Source organism: Primulina eburnea, chromosome 8, assembly GCF_022965805.1.
Source record: "Primulina eburnea isolate SZY01 chromosome 8, ASM2296580v1, whole genome shotgun sequence".
Lineage (NCBI taxonomy): Eukaryota > Viridiplantae > Streptophyta > Magnoliopsida > Lamiales > Gesneriaceae > Primulina > Primulina eburnea.
Window position 1 is genome coordinate 5,625,401 of NC_133108.1, and position 23,330 is coordinate 5,648,730.

The 23,330-nt window shown below is 37.7% G+C and overlaps 1 protein-coding gene and 2 long non-coding RNA genes across 7 annotated transcripts; 1 reads left to right on the plus strand and 2 right to left on the minus strand.

Moving 5' to 3' along the window:
• Positions 1-4,787: 4,787 nt before the first annotated feature.
• Positions 4,788-6,064, minus strand: LOC140837729 (uncharacterized). Of its 2 annotated transcripts, XR_012119442.1 has the most exons (4): positions 5,922-6,064; positions 5,470-5,839; positions 5,196-5,387; positions 4,788-5,150 (listed from the first exon to the last, which is right to left on the minus strand). It is a non-coding gene; the product is annotated as an uncharacterized lncRNA (long non-coding RNA). The 2 variants fall into 2 exon arrangements; XR_012119441.1 differs by having other exon boundaries at positions 4,788-5,387.
• A 7,893-nt stretch (positions 6,065-13,957) lies between these two features.
• Positions 13,958-18,412, minus strand: LOC140838682 (putative ALA-interacting subunit 2). 4 transcript variants are annotated; one of them, XM_073205162.1, is made up of 10 exons: positions 18,322-18,412; positions 18,020-18,147; positions 17,709-17,770; positions 17,529-17,603; positions 17,304-17,420; positions 16,499-16,569; positions 16,034-16,331; positions 15,312-15,601; positions 14,974-15,030; positions 13,958-14,355 (listed from the first exon to the last, which is right to left on the minus strand). In XM_073205162.1, the coding sequence occupies exons 2-9, from the start codon at positions 18,099-18,101 to the stop codon at positions 14,976-14,978; spliced, it is 1,050 nt and encodes a 349-aa protein (XP_073061263.1). In that variant the 5' UTR covers positions 18,102-18,147; positions 18,322-18,412; the 3' UTR covers positions 13,958-14,355; positions 14,974-14,975. The 4 variants fall into 4 exon arrangements, with proteins under 4 accessions (XP_073061263.1, XP_073061264.1, XP_073061262.1 ...); XM_073205163.1 differs by having other exon boundaries at positions 13,958-14,268; positions 18,020-18,404; XM_073205161.1 differs by having other exon boundaries at positions 18,020-18,403.
• Positions 18,413-20,687: 2,275 nt separating this feature from the next.
• On the plus strand, positions 20,688-22,488 carry LOC140837730 (uncharacterized). Its single transcript, XR_012119443.1, has 3 exons — positions 20,688-20,908; positions 21,600-21,712; positions 22,232-22,488. It is a non-coding gene; the product is annotated as an uncharacterized lncRNA (long non-coding RNA).
• The last annotated feature ends 842 nt before the right edge of the window (positions 22,489-23,330 follow it).

Genomic DNA, 23,330 nt, shown 5'->3' on the forward strand with positions numbered 1-23,330 from the left:
TTTAACATTCACACTCATTATTTGTGGGTCCCGCTGTCCACTCATTCATCTTACTCTTATTTTACATTAAATAAATTCAATTTCAAATTTTTTAAGAAATTTAAATTATTATTATTTTATATTAATAATAATTTATTTTTATATATTCAATACGTAAAATAATTTAACTTTATGAGTGTCATTTACTTAAAATTAAAAATTTATTATAAACCTAAAATAAAACGGTACAACATATAATAATGACACATGTTTAGCGACGGTTTTTGAAATAATTAACGATCGATTTCTTGAAGTCTTTTTCACGTTCGAGCCTTGAAATATTGGTCCAAAATTTGAATCTTGCAACATCCATTCTCCCACCAAAAAGAATTTTTTCTAAAAAAGGTTTTTTTTTTAAAAAAAATTTAATTATTGCATGTATAATTCACATGCTTTGACCGAGATGGCATGGTATATTTCTCCACGGCTCCTTCAAATTTGTCGGTATTTTTACGAATCTATCGAAAGTTTTGGCAAAAGTTTAAAAAAATATTTCCGTTACGTTATGTATATAATCATAAAAGATAAGGAAAAAAGAGACTGCGGGGATTGCTATTCAAAAATCTTCTAATCAAATATTCATTTGATGGCAACAACTTGTGTATACCATGTTAAGATTGGAACTTGGACCTAACTCAACCCCAAAAGCTAGCTCAAGGGGGGAGGATTGTCCAAGCCAATATATGTCACTCAAAGGTTATTTATCCAACCGATGTGGGACAATTAACACACCCCTCTCACGCTCAGGAATGAACATCTGGAGCGTGGAGTTTACAAATGACCCAATTATGGGCAGAACGGGTGGCCTAATTATAGACAATCCAACACATAACGGTGAAACCCGGGCTCTGATACCATGTAAGAAAAGACGAATACTATCAAACCCAAATAAGTTTATTCATTTCTGGGCGTGAGAGGGGTGTGTTAAATGTCCCACATCGGTTAGATAATTAACCTTTGAGTGGCATATATTGGCTTGGACAATCCTCCCCCCTTGAGCTAGCTTTTGGGGTTGAGTTAGGTCCAAGTTCCAATCTTAACAGAGACTGTCTAACTGATCGTATTTGTGAGACGGATTTCTTATTTGTGTCATCTATGAAAAAAAATTATTTTTTATGTTAAAAGTATTAATTTTTATTGTGAATATGGATAAGGTAATATAGGTAGGATTGACCCGTTTCACAGATTAAAATCCGTGAGACGGTCTCACATGAGACCCATTCTCGTTCGAATTATAGGCTGACGTAACCTTTTACATCTCACCATATAATTAAGGATATTGAAGCAAAAAAAGAAAAAAAAAATCATTTCCATCAGGGAATCGCTAAATGACAATATTGGAACTTCTAAACACATTTTTAACTTAAAAAATAAATAAATAATTTGTTTTGTAACATAGTTTTTTTAATATGTATACGAGTTTAGTAGGATTCAATTTATTTTTAGTTGAATGAGAGATTTGTTATAATTTAATCTCGAGCTCAATATTTTGTTCTAAACTTGAGATTTTAGTGTCAGATATTAGATATACTATAAGTCATTAATAACATCAACTCATGTACATTATCGAAAGTTGATTAAATTAAAGGACACCCTCAATAAAACGAGGTTGAAATCAAATTCAATCGTTACTATGATATTCTAAACTAATATGTTTACTTTTAACAAAGCAGTGGCGGTGGAGCCATGTTCATTAGCACCTAGGCTTTTAAAATATTATAAGTAAATTTTGTATGACTTTGAATTAATTTGATATTAGTATGAGAAAATCAATTTAAAATATTAAAAGATTTTAAAATGAAGACCGATATCACCGTGAGAGACAAATTCCTACTATAATTTACACAATCACAAAGAATCTAAAATAAAACATAAAACTACACTAAAAGTTGCTGGAAATTTGAAGGAAAAACGGTATGTTCTTCACGAAAAATAGAAAAAACCACAAATTCGCAACCTAATCTAATTAATACGAATACGTCAATGATCTCCAAATGACAACTTAAGTGAACTTAACTATCCGGTCCATCAATTGCCTGACATAGGAATTCGCATTAGCAAAGGATTTTCTGTTATTAATTCTGGTATGGAATGAGTCAATCATGCACTTTGGTATATTATTGAATAAAAAGGGTGATATTGTTCCTCCATTGATCAAGAATTTCGATTTTCGGGAAGTATCATGATCATCCAATAAGAAGGGTTTCCATTTTTTCAAATGAACAATTTGAAGACCCATTGATTCTAACAACTTATTGCAGAGTTGATCATTCGGACCTTTCAATTCATAGATGTAGAACTCGGACATATGAATGAGGATATTCTCCAAACTCACACAGAAAAAAGGAAGTGGGTTAGACAAAAAGAAAAGCTACCTGGACAAAAAAAGAAGTGACTTGGACAAAAAGAACCGAAACTAACGAATCAAATTAAGTGAAGAAAATATTCAGAATTATCTTTCCACTGATATTCAAATATTCTACACAAATTTCAAGCTCTTTCATCTATAACCAAGAGCTAGTGTCCACTGACGACATACACAACTCGGAAGACATCGTACTTAATGTGATCAAGAGAGAAGCCATCAAGATAAGGAATAATGGCCTTCGTATATCAGAATGTATGAGTAGCAACTCTGCAGAGTATCCCACACGAAAAGGCATCCAATTCTTGGCAAGCTCTGAGATCTCAAGCAAACCCCACAATTTGCGCCCACCATCTTGCGGAAACGATCTTTGAACATGGCCAAGCATGCGTACGCGACCGAGTTTTCGTTCAATTCGCTGGCGGCTATGAGGGAAGCTGCACTAAGGGAGACTATGTCGCCGGTGATGCCACCCGGGTCGAACAGTGGAGTCGGGTCGGTAACTCTACCAGGTAAGCTATCAAGAATACGGGAAGAAATATGAGCTAAGACGGCGGACTGGGAAGAAGATTCTTCGTTGACCTTTGAAAGATCTGCCAATAAGAAAAACAACCACGTGAATGGGCGCCGGAGGGGGTCCCCGGCGTGGCCACTCCGATGCTTAAGTCAGCAGGGTACTCAAACAAGAAACCAATGTAGCCAAGTGATGGCTGTGATATTGGTGTGCAATAAATGGGTGTTAAATGTTCATTAATATCTGAATGAAGGAATAAATGCAAAACCTGGTATTTATAGTAGAGGAAATAATGATGACCTCGTTCTCCGTGCTACCTAGCTACTAATTATAGTAGGACGGCTGAGCACACCCTATATTCTGACATGTCAACTCATCGGCACGGTGTCAGAGATGGGACAGTCGCCCACATCCTATTCTGCTAGTATACTCGAGTGCGGTGCTCATATCGAAGTGGCCGGGTAGAATGCCTCCCTGGAGATTTATACAAGAGCCCGGGCCTATGACTGCCCGGAGAGTCGAGCATGGGCTTGCACCTGCCCGGCTCCAGAAGAATCCACCTGCAGACTTACTCGGATTTGGGAATCCATTTGATATTCCGGGTCATCCATGACCCGGGCTCTTACAAGGGTATCATCACACATCCCTTAAATAGTCGGGCTAGAGTCATACTCGCTGTCCCGATCAGTCATGCTTGGATTCCCAAAGAGACAATCGATTTTGTTCTATAAAAGCATCGGGGGCTTCATGTCTCCCAGAAATGAGATGAAATGCCGGAGTCTCGTGTCTCATGGACTTGAGATAAGATGCCGGGGCCTTTTGTCTCTCGGACTTACTGAATAACCAAGGTGCGGAGCCTTGGGCCGGGGAGCAGGTCCCGGGACTTGGAATGGTCGAGGTGCGGAGCCTTGGGCCGGGGAGCAGGTCCCGGGACTTGCTCCCCGGCCCAAGGCTCCGCACCTTGGTTATTCAGTAAGTCCGAGAGACAAAAGGCCCCGGCATCTTATCTCAAGTCCATGAGACACGAGACTCCGGCATTTCATCTCATTTCTGGGAGACATGAAGCCCCCGATGCTTTTATAGAACAAAATCGATTGTCTCTTTGGGAATCCAAGCATGACTGATCGGGACAGCGAGTATGACTCTAGCCCGACTATTTAAGGGATGTGTGATGATACCCTTGTAAGAGCCCGGGTCATGGATGACCCGGAATATCAAATGGATTCCCAAATCCGAGTAAGTCTGCAGGTGGATTCTTCTGGAGCCGGGCAGGTGCAAGCCCATGCTCGACTCTCCGGGCAGTCATAGGCCCGGGCTCTTGTATAAATCTCCAGGGAGGCATTCTACCCGGCCACTTCGATATGAGCACCGCACTCGAGTATACTAGCAGAATAGGATGTGGGCGACTGTCCCATCTCTGACACCGTGCCGATGAGTTGACATGTCAGAATATAGGGTGTGCTCAGCCGTCCTACTATAATTAGTAGCTAGGTAGCACGGAGAACGAGGTCATCATTATTTCCTCTACTATAAATACCAGGTTTTGCATTTATTCCTTCATTCAGATATTAATGAACATTTAACACCCATTTATTGCACACCAATATCACAGCCATCACTTGGCTACATTGGTTTCTTGTTTGAGTACCCTGCTGACTTAAGCATCGGAGTGGCCACGCCGGGGACCCCCTCCGGCGCCCATTCACGTGGTTGTTTTTCTTATTGGCAGATCTTTCAAAGGTCAACGAAGAATCTTCTTCCCAGTCCGCCGTCTTAGCTCATATTTCTTCCCGTATTCTTGATAGCTTACCTGGTAGAGTTACCGACCCGACTCCACTGTTCGACCCGGGTGGCATCATTGGCGCCGTCTGTGGGAAACTTGAGCTCAAGACGTAGATATGGTTTCCATTCGAAGCAAGTCCGACCTTGCTCGGCACCACAGTAAGCCCAACTCTCCTTGGCAAACATAGAAGTCCGACCAGCTCGGCATTCAGATCTTATATGTGGATTTTATATGAGCTCGAAGCTCAGCAGCTATTCCGGATTGACGTGGAAGAGTATTTGCTATGTACTCAGTAGCATACAGCTGTAGTCTAGCTCAACTAGAGAATTTCACTCTACCGAAAATGAATTCGGATTCAGTATTTCCAGGTTAGTGATTTGGTTTTTAATAAAACTAATATAGCAGGAGAAACAAAATCTTTTAAGTCCGGGAGATACTAGGCCCCGGCACTCATATTCAGAGCCCGGGAGGTATGAGGCCCCGGCATCCGGCACTCATATTCAAAGTCCGGGAGATACTAGGCCCCGGCACTCATATTCAGAGCCCGGGAGGTATGAGGCCCCGGCATTCGGCACATTATATTAAGTCCAGGGATCCGTACTCTGGCTCGGGGCTCCGTACCTCGACCATTTATGAAGGCCAGGGCTCCGCACCCTGGTTATCTATTAAGTCCAGGGATCCGTACCCTGGCTCGGGGCTCCGCACCTCGACCATTCATGAAGCTAAGGCTCCGCGCCTTGGTTATTTATAAGCCCAGGGTTCTCAAACCTGGCTCGGGGCTCCGCACCTCGACCATTCCAAGTCCCGGGACCTGCTCCCCGGCCCAAGGCTCCGCACCTTGGTTATTGATAAGCCCAGGGCACTACACCCTGGCTCGGGGCTCCGTACCTCGACCATTTATGAAGGCCAGGGCTCCGCACCCTGGTTATCTATTAAGTCCAGGGATCCGTACCCTGGCTCGGGGCTCCGCACCTCGACCATTCCAAGTCCCGGGACCTGCTCCCCGGCCCAAGGCTCCGCACCTTGGTTATTGATAAGCCCAGGGCACTACACCCTGGCTCGGGGCTCCGTACCTCGACCATTTATGAAGGCCAGGGCTCCGCACCCTGGTTATCTATTAAGTCCAGGGATCCGTACCCTGGCTCGGGGCTCCGCACCTCGACCATTCATGAAGCTAAGGCTCCGCGCCTTGGTTATTTATAAGCCCAGGGTTCTCAAACCTGGCTCGGGGCTCCGCACCTCGACCATTCCAAGTCCCGGGACCTGCTCCCCGGCCCAAGGCTCCGCACCTTGGTTATTGATAAGCCCAGGGCACTACACCCTGGCTCGGGGCTCCGTACCTCGACCATTTATGAAGGCCAGGGCTCCGCACCCTGGTTATCTATTAAGTCCAGGGATCCGTACCCTGGCTCGGGGCTCCGCACCTCGACCATTCATGAAGCTAAGGCTCCGCGCCTTGGTTATTTATAAGCCCAGGGTTCTCAAACCTGGCCCAAGGCTCCGCACCTCGACCATTCCAAGTCCCGGGACCTGCTCCCCGGCCCAAGGCTCCGCACCTCGACCATTCCAAGTCCCGGGACCTGCTCCCCGGCCCAAGGCTCCGCACCTTGGTTATTCAGTAAGTCCGAGAGACAAAAGGCCCCGGCATCTTATCTCAAGTCCATGAGACACGAGACTCCGGCATTTCATCTCATTTCTGGGAGACATGAAGCCCCCGATGCTTTTATAGAACAAAATCGATTGTCTCTTTGGGAATCCAAGCATGACTGATCGGGACAGCGAGTATGACTCTAGCCCGACTATTTAAGGGATGTGTGATGATACCCTTGTAAGAGCCCGGGTCATGGATGACCCGGAATATCAAATGGATTCCCAAATCCGAGTAAGTCTGCAGGTGGATTCTTCTGGAGCCGGGCAGGTGCAAGCCCATGCTCGACTCTCCGGGCAGTCATAGGCCCGGGCTCTTGTATAAATCTCCAGGGAGGCATTCTACCCGGCCACTTCGATATGAGCACCGCACTCGAGTATACTAGCAGAATAGGATGTGGGCGACTGTCCCATCTCTGACACCGTGCCGATGAGTTGACATGTCAGAATATAGGGTGTGCTCAGCCGTCCTACTATAATTAGTAGCTAGGTAGCACGGAGAACGAGGTCATCATTATTTCCTCTACTATAAATACCAGGTTTTGCATTTATTCCTTCATTCAGATATTAATGAACATTTAACACTCATTTATTGCACACCAATATCACAGCCATCACTTGGCTACATTGGTTTCTTGTTTGAGTACCCTGCTGACTTAAGCATCGGAGTGGCCACGCCGGGGACCCCCTCCGGCGCCCATTCACGTGGTTGTTTTTCTTATTGGCAGATCTTTCAAAGGTCAACGAAGAATCTTCTTCCCAGTCCGCCGTCTTAGCTCATATTTCTTCCCGTATTCTTGATAGCTTACCTGGTAGAGTTACCGACCCGACTCCACTGTTCGACCCGGGTGGCATCAGCCGGTATAGAACTTCATGGCTGCTGGTGCGCCGTCTCGTGATTTGTGGTCCATTAAGGTGGCCATGTTTGTAGCTATTTCAGTGCAAAGAATTCAACAAGATGTAACATCGAGCCATCCTATTGCGTTTTGATCTCGCTACATTAATGTCCCAAGCAAGTTCTCTTGGGTCCTCTTTCCCAAGCCCGTGACAATGTGTGGTTTAGTACGGAGATTAGTTGATTATTCTTTTTTGTTTTATCCAGCATTTTGTTTCAAATTCTACAAAACATCAACATTATAAATTATTATGTTAACTATATATTGATTTATCATCTCTATATTCTATATTCAGATCGGGACCCAAAATAAATTCAGTTGTTTATGGCCAGCCCAAGATATAAAGAGGGGATGGTTTAATTATTTTAGAGGGTGTGACAATATTAATGGACTGTGTTAGTATTAGGTTGTCCCATGTCTTGGGATATATTAAGGTTAAGACAACATTTTGCTTTATCCTGTATATCATGAATTAGAGTAGGTCTCATGTGAGACCGTCTAACGGATCTTATATATCTGTAAGACGGGTCAACTCTACCCATATTCACAATATACTCTTAGCATAAAAAGTTATACTCTTTGATGGACGACCCAAATAAGAGATCCGTCTCACAAATACGATACGTAAGACCGTCTCACACAAGTTTTTGCCCGTGAATTATTAATTATTCAATCTTATAATTACTTTCATATGTAGATGAATCTTAATTATTTTCTATAAAGACGAGTCAACTCTACCCATATTCACAATATACTCTTAGCATAAAAAGTTATACTCTTTGATGGACGACCCAAATAAGAGATCTGTCTCACAAATACGACCCGTAAGACCGTCTCACACAAGTTTTTGCCCGTGAATTATTAATTATTCAATCTTATAATTACTTTCATATGTAGATGAATCTTAATTATTTTCTATAAAGATTTATTTTTTCATTAATTTCGTAAATTATCCCATCTTAATAGACCAGATTTTTCAAAGTTGGCTTTTCAATATTATTATTGTTATTGTTAAAATATTAAAGTGGGATTCTAAAAATAAATAAATAAATAAATAAAATTTTCATGATTAATTATCAAACTGCACAAAATTTTATGACGTAGAAGAATATTTTAAATATAAATGTTATAATTATTCATGTCGACCAAATTAAAAAAGACTAGCATGATTGATTAGTCGAAGCAAGCAATATCATCCGCGGATTAAAGTTAATGACTTGATCCATGCATGTGTGTTAAAATCATCACCATATATGAGAGATTTCTTAATTAGTTGATAAATACTTATTGAAAATAATTAAATACTGAGGGAAGAAACAATAGATATATTGGTTAATTTAGATTATTATATATCATTTTTATATAAACGTCTATAATGTATAAATATGTTAGCTTTGAAAATTATAATTTAAAAAAATTGAATGCATCATATAGTTTTAGAAATCGACTCAGACTAAATTTTTTAGAATTACATTTTGGGAAAAAATTATATATATAATTTGTATATTTTTCATTTAAAACTCGCAAGATCTGATTTCTTTGACGAGGTGCGAAAACTTTTTTTATGAGAGCAAGTTTTGCATTTTATTTTGTCGGCAGAAATATGTGGCAGCCAAGCATAGAAAGAGATGTGCCAAAGAACATTTTGAACACGTTTCGTTCGGCAGCTGGTTTTCTGAAATTGCAGACGAAGGGTTCATATTGGAATCATTCGACATTTCAATGCAACCAATTCTCGAGTCTTCTATCGTTTATAGCATTTGAGTGTTTAGTTTTATAATATTTGTAAGGTGTTTGTTCTCCTGTATTAAGAGAGTGTGTTTTCTCTTTAGAAACACAATAAGTCATAAAAATATTATAGTGAAATTCTTTTCATCTTACCCATTATTTTTACCCTAATAATTTTTAGGGTTTTTCCACGTAAATTTCAGTGTCCAATTTATTCTTTTGTTTTCATGGTTATTATCTCAAATTGCCGCACATGAGATCAACAAATTTGTTATAAGAATCCAATTGAATTATGCTATTTTTTTAAACATAATTATGCGTGAATAACAACAGCACTCGAAGCACGACGATTGTGACGCCTAGAGTCTTTACGCGATTTGGACTAGAGTTTGGGCTGCGAAAAAATCTATCATAAAAGTTTTTAAAGGCCAGATATCATCAGATAACAAGAACACCAAACAAAACACACACTAGAGCACATAGACTGATCAAGAGAGAGAACGCGCAGAACAAGGATTATCGAAGCGAAGAATTTGGAATGAAGACGAAGAACGGATAATCCGGGGCGAGCGCACCAATTCGGATTCGTTATTAATTCTTTATTTTTCTCAAATTTTTAGATTAATGTTGAGATCTATAACCATGCCTTGTTTCTATTTGTTTTGCATTATGAACAAATTTTCTATTCTAGTGGAATGAAGTAGTTTGGTTGAAAACGATGAATGTGACTTAGTGATTTATATGATTGAATTCCGCTGTGTTTAATTATTTTTCTTACTGTTAATGCTTCATGTCAACTGGTCATAGATTGTATGATTTAATAATTGAAATTCACCACTCGGGAGAGGATATTGAATTAGGATCGTAGGGAAAAATATTTATAATTTTCAGAAAGCGTATAACTCCATCGAAGTCCATGTAAGAACTATAGTTAATATGTTGTTTGACGTTAGATTTTAAATAAAAATATTGAAATCGTACCTCTATTTGTCACTTAGGAAAGAGAAATAGAAATAATTAAGCATTCTTAACTACTAAATAGGGTGAATTCATGAATATACTATTATAGGGGAGTAATCATTGTAGAAATGTAGACGAAATCCAAACTCTAGATCATTCCTCTCATTTATTTCTTTTTATTTTAGCTTAGATTAATTTATCAACACTGTTATTGATTTTGTAAATAAAGTCTAGATTATTATAATTACGGTACTTGATATATTATTTATTATACACATTTTGTGGGAATGATATTCTATTAATCACATATTAAAACTTGACATCGTGACTTGCGAGCGGAATTATCACGACAATTTTTTTAATGCAATTAAATGAGATGATTTGATAATCATGATGACACTGTTTAGAATCCTATAGGAATTTGGTAATATTCTTGCCACCTTACTTCAAACAAGCTTTTGTTTATTTTTTATAACTCAAATTTGCGAAAACTTTATGTACCCATTAGTTATCTTATGTAGTGCAGTGACAAGGTTTACACCTTATCAACATCTTCTTCTAGTTTTGAGTCAGCCATTAGGCACTATACCGGTTCATTATCACTATTGCTTGAGCTAATGTCAGTTCCAGAAGATTCACTCTCTAAGTTTGCCCACTTACTATTGTTTTCTTTAGCAACAAGAACCTTCTGGTCTTTTTTTTATTGAAAGATCTCTTTTCATCTTTCGACCATCTTCTCTCAAATGGTCTATTGTCATCCTTCTTGGGCATGTTACATTTTGCTATTGCCACAGATAAAGCAAGCTTGACCATAATCTGTATGGTCCTTTTTATAATAAGATTTAGTAAATTTAGATTGATTTTTATGCATAAATATACCAAAAGTTTTGACAAATATGGATATGGCTTCATTGCTAATTTGTTAAGCAAGCTTCTTGCTTGATGTCTCTTCGAACGGAAAAATAGCAACAGTTGCAGCAAGAGCCTTTTGTTGATTGGGAAGTAGAAGGCTCTTCCTCTGTTCAAATCCCGAGCTTGAACTCATAGGTTTTGAGGTCAACAAATAGGTCATGCAAATCCAGTTTTTTTAGATAATTGGATTCTCACCTGGCCACCGTGTTTACCTCTCATTCTCAGGGAAGTGCTCTCATAAGCTTCAAAGCAATTTATCGATTAGAAGATTGCTTACCAAGATATGTTAATTCAACAATGATGTTGCTAAACCGTTTATCAAACTCATTGAGAGTTTATTCGGGCTTCGTTTTGACATTGTCAAACTTCTAGATAATCACAGTTAGTTTTTTCTCCTTAGTCTAATAATTGAATTCACAGAGTTGAGTCAGTTTCTCCCATATCTCTTTAGCATTAGAACAAGTTTTATAAAGGATATCATTGGCTATGTTGTCTAGGTTAGCCTTCTTTTTATCTTCAGCTATCCATTACGATCAATGCTTTTTCACCATCTACGGAACACCTTCAGTTATGGAAATGACTGTGTTTATCTTTAGAATTTTCATTGGACCATCAATGATGGCATATCACGTGTCATAATCTTGTGTAGATAAGTATGTCTAATTGCGAATTTTTCAATCATCATAATCTTCTTTGAAAACATATGAATTTTGTTGAAAGATGTCATATGAGTATATGAACATCAGAGGTCGAGAGAAAGTCTCTCTAATATCATTTGTTATGATCGAGTTAGAGTTTAGAGTGTTGAATACTCTTTTAAATTGTTCTTCTAAACCCTGTCAAATTGTGCGATCGGTCTTGATGATGTTAAATATCAATACCAGATTTTCTCAACTCTTAAGAAACGGTTGGACCACATATTGTGCGAGAATGGTCCGATGAATCTTATAATTAATTTATACTCGAATAAGACGATTTGTATAAGATAAATAAAAGAAGTAAAGGAATAACACAAGAGCTTTTTATGGATGCTCGGAAACTCAACCTCCTACATTACCTTTTCTTCTACTTATGAAAGGATTTCACTAGAAAGCTTCAGTTTTACAAAACTTGGAACAACCTGCTTCAACCCTATGTGTAACGATCATGAGCTATTAAGCTGAACCAACATAGGCCTCGACCCATATCCACACACCACTACTGGTCATGGGTCGTTAGGATGGTCCAGCATGGGCCATGCACCGCCACTCATAGAATATCTCACTCCTGAAAAGTGGTTTCTTTCGCCTTCCCCAACACTTGAACCCAAGACCTCCAAGCATGAGTACCTAGATTCTTAAAGTGTTGGTATTAGTTGCGCCTTTTTTTGTAACGATCATGGGCCATCAGGCTGAACCAACATTTACCTCGGCCCATACCCACGCACCACTACTGGTCATGGGTCGTTAGGATGGTCCAGCATGGGCCTCGTGCACCACCCAACTGGTACCCACACTTTAAGAATCTAGGTACTTATGCCTGGAGGTCCTGAGTTCAAGTATTGGGGAAGGCGAAAGAAATCACTTTCTAAGAGTGAGATATTATATGAGTGGCGGTGCATGGGTATGGGCCGAGGCCCATGCTGGACCATCCTAACGATCCATAAACAGTAGTGGTGTTTGGGTATGGGTCGAGGCCCATGTTGGTTCAGCCTAATAGCCCATGATCGTTACACTATGACTTATCAACAACCTAAATTGAAACTCCTCGTAACTTCTTACGACGGTTGAGACACAGATTCTAACGACCAATATAGAAATAAGAGGATGGATCATTCGATTCAAACTGTCAAGAAACTTCTCAACGATCTTGGCAATAAACGATCGAATTTGAGAGAAACCCTTGAAGATCCTTGATGATCTGAATAAGTATTCTTTAAAGTGAGGGCTGATGAGCAGTGAGTAAGTATCAAATTGATAAATGTTCGTAAGTTTTTTTAACAATGCAAGCTTGAATCGTCTATCTGATTTGCTCTTCTTGACATTTTTTTATATTACGTTATGTATTTTTTTGTTCAACGTTCGACTGTAGCTCATTAAATGAGCATTAATACCAAGACATCGTTGTTGACGTCTTTTCTTGGTTTATCATATCTTTCATTTAATAAGCAGATTGACATTTATCAAATGTGATAGAAAACATCAACGAAAAGCATAAAATAACTAGATATGCACGTAAACTTTTGTGAAAAGCCTTATGATCTTCTAACATCATGTTTTTTGGGCATGATCAGTCTACAAACGTTTCCAAAAAAGTAAGTAAAACCCTTGTAAGATGTGTTGACTCGAACGTTTATAGATATTCATGGATACAGTGAACGGTTAAGTAGTTTGCCACAAACTAATGCACAAGAGATGGTCGAGTAGCTTAGTATTGCGAAACCGGTTGAAAGGATTCTACTGAAGCGATTAAGTGCTTGTAATACAGAGCAAACAATAATTTGATCTAATACAAAAAACTATTGTTTGTCATTACCAAAATCAAAAGATCTAACATATTCAGTTTATTTTCTTAAAAAGTAACTGTTATAAATTCATACTAAATTATTAAAGATCGGTATTTGTAACTGAAATTCACAACGTAATAATTGGCTTTCATAAATTTGATTGTATTCACTGTAAAACCTGTATTATGATATGAATAATTCACTTCTATTGAATTTATTTAACAAAAGTACACTAACTTAGTTTAAAAACCTAGCCGAATTTTAGTGTTTCGATAGAAATTTTTTACATCATATAATTAACTCGTCAATGTTGTTATACAACTATTGGAATTATAAGAACCCATTAGTTTTAGCGAAATTGGCTCTTAAAAGCGCGTTTTTAACATTGTTGACTTCATGTCATAATCACACGTTTAGTCAAAGCCGCGTTTAAGGTAGACGGTCATCCACATCATAGTAAATCGTGCTGATTCAATCCCGCTTTTTAAGGGCTGATCAATATTTTGATTCTCGAAACTGTTCTGGGAACATTTCAAACCAAACAAATTGACAGTTGGGCGTACCTTGTTACGTATTTTTTGCCATTGGTTTCTTCCATGCAATTTTCTCCAAACATTTTCCCTACTAACATCACAAAATCTACATTATATATACCCCATTTTTCACGAATAATTCTTCAAATTACACATATAAGAGTTTAAAGAAAGAAAGAGAAAAAAGGCTTCTTTCTTTCACAAGAAAATATAGACTACCATGGGAAAGCAAATGAGCTATATGAAAAACTGGGTTGAGGTCGCACCATCTCCTCTCATTTGTCCCCACAAGGTTTCAAATGCCCCGAGACTTGAGACGATTGTCGAAGAAGGCTCAGAAAAGATGGCCATGTCCAGCAAGAAAGTGCTCTACCTCTTACCAGTCATCCTTTCCTTTGCCTCGTACCTCTTGATGAACAGATTTGCCACCATTTAGTTTAGATATATATCTCAAGAAACACTAACAGTTTAATTATTTTCCTTTTCTTCGGCACTACAAAAAAGCATATGTCAAGTGGCAGCATCCCAGATTGGATTGATGAATCAGTTGATGGAAAAATGTGGGATACATGAACGGTGATGCAGGAAAATGGTTATGAATCAATCCCTGATTCAATTTCTCGAGAAGTGGGCTGGAAGAGCGTGTAGGTTCGTGCAGAAAAGAGCTGATTGAATGAAATTCATGCAAAAGCTGTGTGATGATTTGTGAGAAGCTTAACTAGTCTGATAGGTGCTCATATGTAAATAGAGAAATTTTAATTTTTTGTTACATCATTAAATATATTTTCTGTTTGTATAATCGTATAATGAAATATGTCATATCTATATGGTTCTTTTTTTTTTTTTTTTTTAATTTGAGTTCATTGATTTCAATTGAAAGTTCCCGCTGTTTGATTTGTTGGCCGTTTTCTCCTCTATTTTTAAGTCTTAACATAAAATTTGGCATCAAAATATAATTTTTTAACATGCAAGTGAAGCAACATACATCAGTTGCACACTATATTTTCATGCAGTGTCATGTCAGTGGCATATGACTCAAATTATTTGAGTATGAGGTACTTTTCGCATATTAAAAAAGAAATCAAAACATAATTCCAAGAATGTTACTGACCTTCAAGTAGATATCGGACTCCAATTCCAGGATAAATTAGTTGTATCACCATATGGCCTGCAATCACAGATATGTAAACGCGACTCTCAAATCCACGCAACTACCCTTTAAATTTGGGACAGATTGAAGCAACATTATTGAATGAAAAGAAGGTTAAGTTATGCAAGGAAAAATCTTTACATGGGTCTCACAGTAGTTGCAGTACACAAGAGACTTACTCTAATTTCTTTTTTAAAAGTATCGTTTTTTAAAGTGCACAATGGCGAAAAAGAATAAGAACCAGATTTAGATTCCATTAATTAGCGCATGTATGCCCATTCGCATATTTGAGGATTTACCTTGGAAATTTGACATGAAGCAACAAAAAGACAACAGCGACAAATACAAAGCAAATGCCAATAGATATGTAGGCCAGCCCCAGAAAATTATTACGGCCGCCCAGCCAACTTGATGTCGAGAGTACAAGCTTTTTGCTCCCGCTGAAACTGTAGGTGTTGTAATTGTTCAGAAGTTGAACTAAAATGATATCATCAGCATCTAAATCCTCCTCAATTTTTCCATACAACTTCCGAAAAGTGGGGAGAGCAGCAGTACGCATCCATACAATGAGATCCTCTTGATCACTTAGCTGGTTTTGCAATTTATGCAATCCAACAAGGAGAAAATATAAAATTAAATTAGTTAGAGGTCAACTTTAAATTTAAATAAAAAAGGTTAATCAACCAATAGAAGAAACCTTACCAAGAAAAAACATGAACTTGAGCGTATTATGAGAATGTTAAAATGGAAGTTAATTCACAAAAAGGGAAATGTAGCCCATGTTATGCATCTTTTCCCTTTCTCTCATGCAAAAGGCAAAAGCATACTCATGCAAATGGTAATACTTGTTACTAGAACGGTATTTGGTTGAGTCGCAAAAGCAATTGGAAGACCTCAAGAAACTAAAAACTCTGAGAAAAAAAGATCATTTTGCATTGAGGTTGACTCCATCCACAACGCACCTAGATAAGAAAATAAGTCACTTTTTGGTTATGCATGTTTTTGTGCGTTAATCACTCACCGGAATGTTTATATCAAGATTTGCACCACCAATTAGAGAGCCATTTTGAAAATTGAAAGGATAAACATCTTTCCCAAATTTATGTTCACGGTCACTCTTCCACGCAATTTTCTTTCTGTTAACTTTCAACTCATCTGTCCCGCGGAAGAAAGTGTACGTGTCATTAAACAAACTCCAAGCTATCAGACCACAAGGGACAATTGGGAGACCTTGGCCAATATCTTCAGGTGCGCAGGATCTTGAATCTTTGTACTTAAGTCCATGCAAGAGCTGTTGATCGTTTCGACTCTTAACATACCTTGATGTAATAAAGTAAAAAAATACATGTAATAAAAGAATTTGATGAAAAGTCCACACAACCATGCAGCAACAAACATAACTGCAGCATTTATATTAGAAAGAACTGAAGCACTAAAATAAACAAGTGTTTCATAAACGCATTGAAATATACATAGTATTTTTTACCGTCTATGGTTCTGGTAGTAGTTATCCAGCTGGTAATAGATGAATATTGGAGCTTTCATATGCTTGTGAATCTATGAACAAGGTAGAAGGCACAAATCAAATTGTCAATAACAAAGACCATTCAAGGAAACCAATTTATGAGATTTGAACCAATGTGTTATGCAAGTTCGAAAAAAGCTTTCAAACAGCTTAAAGAAAGCTCTGGCCGGTAATGATCATCGCTCAGTGATATAAAAGTTTATAGATCATCATACCAAAAGACAGCTTTCCCAATGAGCATTGAAGACAAATTAGCCGTCTTTTATCAGAAAAATGGAGAAATAATTTCGAACGAAAAATAAGTTTTCAAGTCAAAGTCTATCTGCTAAGTAATGGTAACTTGTCTTAGAAGAAGGTGAATGACTCAATAATGGATCATGTAATCAAGATCAGTTAGACTACATGAATTTAGAGATTTATCAAACAGATTATAAACCATCTCAAGCTAGAAATTTGTTAGACAAATTGATTATTGCATGAATACTCGTCATGGAAGTAAAAATCTATTAAACCAAAAAAATTCATCAATGCTCGTGCTCTACAAAACAGATTATAAACCATCCCAAGCAACGCAGAAATTTGTTAGACAAATTGATTATTGCATGAATACTCGTCATGGAAGTAAACATTTATTAAACCAAAAAAATTCATCAATGCTCGTGCTCTACAAAATCTCTATCCATGTTCATTGACCATGATGAAACAGAAATCATTGCCAAGTGACATAAAATCTCACTGTATTATCACATAGCATCAGAAACACGACCTTCAACTTCTTGGAGCAGTTTTTGGGAATTGAACTATCCTTGATGTATGCCAATTTATTGCTTCTGAATGGTTCTGGCACACATTCAGTATCATATCTGTACACTAATTCAACAACCTACAATGGAAAGTTCACCAATCTTTAGATCCATTAATTTCAAAAAAATTATGCCATCAAATCAACTCCTTTGTCGACATGTTAATTAATTGCATTAAAACTCGTTACACTTTGTGAAGCATGGAGAAAAACGAGCCCGATCGGAATAAAGATTACTCCAACCACAAAAAATATCGAAATAACCTGTCATGAACAAAACACAAAACTATTGAAAATTACAAGCTTAGTTATTTTAATGCTCACGGTTTATAAATAAATATAAATGAAGGATTACAGTCATTTGCCCACCCATTGAGGTGATAAGACAGGTTTACAAGCCGGAAGATTTTGCTGAGTAAACTGGTGCACGACTGCAAAATGAACAAATATTGTGCGATCAAGATGGTTCTAGAATATCTCATCTATACCTAATTGACAGTATGAGTATCACTTAGAATGCAAAATTTTGATGTCCAAACATAACAGTAGCTTGAAAAAGATTCCGAAACCCTGGGCATAGAGTTCGATGCAACATATACTAATATGCATCTCGGAATTACTACGAATTAGTTAAATAAACATTGAGAAAAATACATAAAGATGGAATACGGTGCAAACACCTTTAGAGCAGCCTTGTCTGAACGATCCTGGATCAGTTTCGTTTCCAATAGGTGTGAAGGAGCGTACTTCTTCCATTTCCATTCAATCCAAATTCAGATGAACCAGTACAGCACACAGTTTCTTAACCCTAAAACCGAAGAAAACCGAAACTCTTCCGACAATTGAACGAAACTTCACTCCAAAAAAAAAAACTAATTTCTTGAAATGATCCGACTGTTGCGCACCATAAAATCTTCAGAAATCAAGAAAACAGTGGATAATTACAAAATCATTCCGGCAAAATAATATTAAAGGATGATACCGAAACAAGAAATGGATCGATCGGCGAGGTAACTGCCGCTGGGGGCAACACTGATTTGACCAACCGAAGCCTACTTTGAGTATTGCCATTAAAAAAATAAAATAATCAAATATTTATTTCCTAAAAATTAAGCATCTCTATTTAATAATATATACTCTTTTACGACAATTCAGATATTTCAATCAAATTAAAAAGTAGACATGTATCGAATTTGGATACACAAGTTTGTAAATTCCAATTTTTACAAATGTTTTTGATAAAAATATTAGAAACGGTTGTAATAATTAAAAATTTATTTATTTCTAGTTCAGTTTTTTAATTTTTTAAATTAAAAATAGCTGAAACAATTTTGATATTTAAAAAATTGTTTTATTTCTATTTAAAAAAAATTAGAAACAGAAAAACAAAAAAATATAAATTATATTTTTTAAAAATACTCAAATAATTGTTTTTAAAATATTTTTGTAATCAAATAATATAATAATTACGTTATAAATGGTTTAATTTTACCTGATTAATTGATTTATTCGTAATATTTACTAAAATTTCTATGTACAAAATTAGTTCAGAATTTTCAAATTTAAATTACAAAAACTAAACTTAAATTTCAATTTTATTTTTTTAATGAAATTACTTCCATTAAATTAGGTAAAACGAATATTACAAGTATAACTACGCTGGGTATCCCCAGACTAAAACAAAGACATAGTTTTAACCGTCAAAATACATACTACACATCATCTATGACATATATCGCACTCGGAATACAATGATAAATTAAAATTTTGATCTTCTTGATAGAGCATCAATATTCGGCTTTTCGTTTTCAAAATCGCCATATTCCTCGTGTTCCAAACATTGTATACCGTAGCTGCAAGTGCCATACATCTCATCTTGTTAATCATTGAGTTGCCTCGGTAAACGCCTCTAAAGGCTTTGAGTACAGCCGTTGCCGATCCCATACCTTTCTTCATTCCCAACCAATCTCGAACACCATCCCATATCTTCTTCAAAATCCTGCACCTGAAGAAAATGTGGTCGTTGGACTCCTGTGCATCACTACACAGCACACACGAATTATCCAGAACAAACCCAAATCTATCCCGAGTAAGAAACTTAGCGCGTGCAAAGAGCCAAAGCGCAAACCGGTGCTTAGGTAGGATGAAGGACTTTGATATAAGAGGTTTCCATGACCATCTTCCCTCTTTGTGAACACATTTTCGAATCAACACATCCCGGATACTAATAATCTGTTTTATTAGCGATGATTCCTCTCGATGCCACCCCCAATGCCACACATTTTCGAATGAGCTATATATGTGCTTCACCCATTTAATCCAAAGATTGTTCTTCTTCAGATGTATTTTCCACAGAGTTTTGCATATCAAGGCTTCGTTCCAAGCACGTAAGTTCTTCAGTCCCTACCACCATCCTCAATCGGTCTGCACAATAACTTCCAAGCTATAGGAGGCCTTTTGCTCGGCCACACAAACTTCATGCAAAGAGCATATATAATATCCAAAATATTAATCGTGATAGGTAGAATAGAAAGCCAATAACAATCCACACCTTGAACCAACGATCTGATGAGCTCTAGCTTCCCGGCATATGATAGAGAATGGCGCGGCCATGAGTTTAATTTTGCTGCAACTGCATCTACAAGGAGACTATAGTCTGAGGATCTGAGCTTTCTCGAAGCCAGGGGAATTCCTAAGTAACGAAATGGAAGTTCACCATGACGACATCCTGTAATACGAAGAATATCTTGTCGCACATCCAAGTTGACACTAGCCAAATATATACTAGATTTCAACAAATTCATTCTCAATCCTGCCATATCCCCAAAGTCATTCAAATATTTCATAACCATAGACACACTTTGCGCATCCCCTCGAGATAATAACAACAAGTCATCCGCATATGCCAGGTGCGTGATGTGCCGGTTTCGGCACTTAGGATGAAAGCCAAACAAAGTAGATCTAGACATGCGTTTAAGAGATCGAGACAGTACCTCAAGGTAGAGAGTAAATAAGAATGGATAAAGGGGGGTCACCTTGTCTTAGTCCTCTCTTACCATCAAAATGTCCATGGTATTGGCCATTGAGAGCAATCGAGTAAGATATCGTGGAGACGCATTCCATGATCCAAGCCGTGAACTTAGCAAGAAATCTCAACAATGTAAGAACCTCAAAAAGGAAGTCCCAATCCACCGTGTCATAGACTTTTTGGATATCAACCTTCAACGTGCATCACAGCTAACCACGCTTACGAGAGTATTTCCTGAGCAATTACTGGGCTAAATGGATGTTATCAATAATAGATTGTCCTTGAATGAAAGCTGCTTGTGCCCCATCCACTAACAGCGAAGTATTTCACCACTTGTGTTTCGAGAATTCCGGTTTCCAAGAACTGACGCAGCCCCGAATGGGACGAGAGTTCCAAATCCAACAACCATTTTCTCTTCCGCGTCCTCCCCTTCCACCTCTCCCGCCGCCGTCTATAGTGCGCGAGTACCCCCTTCATCAGTCATCATCGTCGCTTGACGACGCACCTTTGCAGCCGACATCCCATTTCGATGCTAGTCGGAGTATACTGTCCCTATCTCTACTATGTTTTTGTTTTGTTTGTGATCTTCTTGAACTCTTGGGTTATGATATGATTCCCTTTGTTATGCAGTGTCAGTTTTTGTGTTTTGTGAGCGCGTGTGTGTGTGTATTCTTGCGCCCAAGATTCTTGATCTCCATCCTATATAAGCTACCCTTTTTTAATGAATATGTGATTTCGCCTGGCTTTGATAGCTGGTGTGGTATGGATAGTTCGTTTGTCCCCTTTTTCCAACAGGGTCGTAGGGGGCTGACGATCGCCTCTCAGCCTAAACAAATTATAAAGTTTGTATTCTAAGTAACAATCTGTGCTTTGCTATGTTAAATTCAATTATCGTTTTATGGTCCTGTTAATTTATCTGATGGTGAGTTGGTAGTTTGTGTGAGTTCTCGAGGAATTGAAGGATTAAAAACATAAACCAATGTCTGATTAAATTTAGGCCCTTTAATTCAAAAATAGATCTCTATGTGGTAGGTGGTTTGGTACCGTGAAAAATTCAACTTTTTTTTTTGTAAATAAGAAAATGCTGGAGATTATCATGAGTTTGTATACATATAGGCTAATTCATGATAGTTCCAAATAAGACAATGTGTTATTCGACCAAAATTCTGGTTATGTGCTTATGTTTGAAATGCTTCGTGACTGAAACTGTATTTTGGTTCTATTTCATGAAGTGATTGGTATTATTTGACGGAAGGCCTTGATTAAAGACGTAGCAGTTTTATATCACGCAGAGTGCCTCACATTTTGTCAAGAACTTCTGGAACTTCAACAAAAACTAGATGAGGTGCATATCCTTACCATCTTTGGTGATTGTTTGTTGTAGCCGAAGTCTTGCTTCATTTTTTTATTTGCCCTCTTTTATCTTCGACTAGGTTGTATGGTTGTGGACTTAGTGTTGTAGGCAAAATTCATCTCGAGCTCTTGTTCTTTTTCTGTTGCAAATTCATTAAATGCTTGAATACTACTAGATGTGATGGTGAAATAGCCATTTGATACGAATTTGATTGGCTATATTGGTAGATGAACATCTCTAGAATTCTACCAGTCAATATGGATCTTTATGTTTCAGACTTGGTGGGCTGAGCAAAAATACACAGGTCCCCATTGGCTGTGACCTGAAATATTTTTTCCACCTATGAACCTAAACATGACCACGCGAATCATCGACCTAGTCTTTGTGCCTCATCTCTGCATACAAATCTTGCATTTTATATATGAACTGCACCATTATTCCATTATGTGTTTTCTATCATGACGATTATATATATTGACGAGTGACACTCTCTCTTTGGATTATTTGCAGCTTTTTACAGAACTTAAAGCTCCAGAAAATTCACGGAGCGATGTATCACGATCTCGCAAACGCCTGAAAAAAAACCCCCTAAGAATCATTGTTAGTGTAGCTTTTGAGCTCTCTCTACCTACTAATCTAGCTGACACTTTCTTAGTATTTGAATTTATTTTGTATTTAACATTCTTTCGGTGTCTCCAAAATTGCTTATGGATATTATTATCTTTTTTTTAATATTCTTGCACAAATCTCTTCTTTGCATTAGAATGTTTTGTACAAGGTGCTTGGGGTGAAATATATCTCATGGTATTAGTTCTTCCATATGATCCAAACGCAGTTTATTGGCTCCCTCAACCATCGAAATTCAGTGAAAACATTTCAATGTTTTTTTGCATTTTTGTCAAATATTTGTTGTAAGATTGATAAACAACCATTTAAAAACACAATATATTTGTGACTAGTTTTGAGACTTGATTTTTATATTTGAATACTGTGGGGGCCTGTTCTCCTGATTAACGTTTAATGACCAAACAAACATGATTCGTTAATGTAAACAGAGAAATCAATTAAAAATTTTCTTTTTGGTCTAATAGAAATTTCGGCATGACCTCCCCGTAAGTAGGATATCCCAAAAATTTCCAAACAATAGAAACAACATTTATATACTCGAAATAAAGTCATAACATAAATTCACCAACCTACAGCCGCACTAACCAAGTACTAACAAATGCAGAGCTGACAAGGCTCAATCACACAACTATCAATCCAAAACATCGTACAATAACAGTATAGCTAGCTACACATGGCATTCCCTGGCAAAATTATGACTCAATGATATAATATCTGAGAACTCTCAATCAACAACCCAACTACTGAGCACTGTTACCTGACGCTTTACCAGACGCGTCAAAGCCTTTTGGATAATCTGCTATGACATCAAAACAACCACAACATAAAATAAAAGAAGGGTCAGGCCTCAGTACGACGAACCAGTAAAATTATGACAAATATAACTGACATGAAATAAAATCAAGTAAAATACAATGCAATGCGTATCGATAACAATGAAATAACGGATACCAAAAGGAAGTCCAAATGAAACGCATCAGCA

What these genes read in the sequence shown, in the direction of transcription:
- LOC140838682 (XM_073205162.1), bottom strand. Translation starts at nt 18,101, where the DNA reads ATGGAAATGGAAGAAGTACGCTCCTTCACACCTATTGGAAACGAAACT. An exon ending in CTGTCTTATCACCTCAATGG is followed by an intron (nt 17,604 to 17,708) that starts GTGGGCAAATGA and finishes TGTTCATGACAG; the next exon opens with GTTATTTCGATATTTTTTGT. An exon ending in TACTACCAGAACCATAGACG is followed by an intron (nt 16,332 to 16,498) that starts GTAAAAAATACT and finishes TATTACATCAAG; the next exon opens with GTATGTTAAGAGTCGAAACG.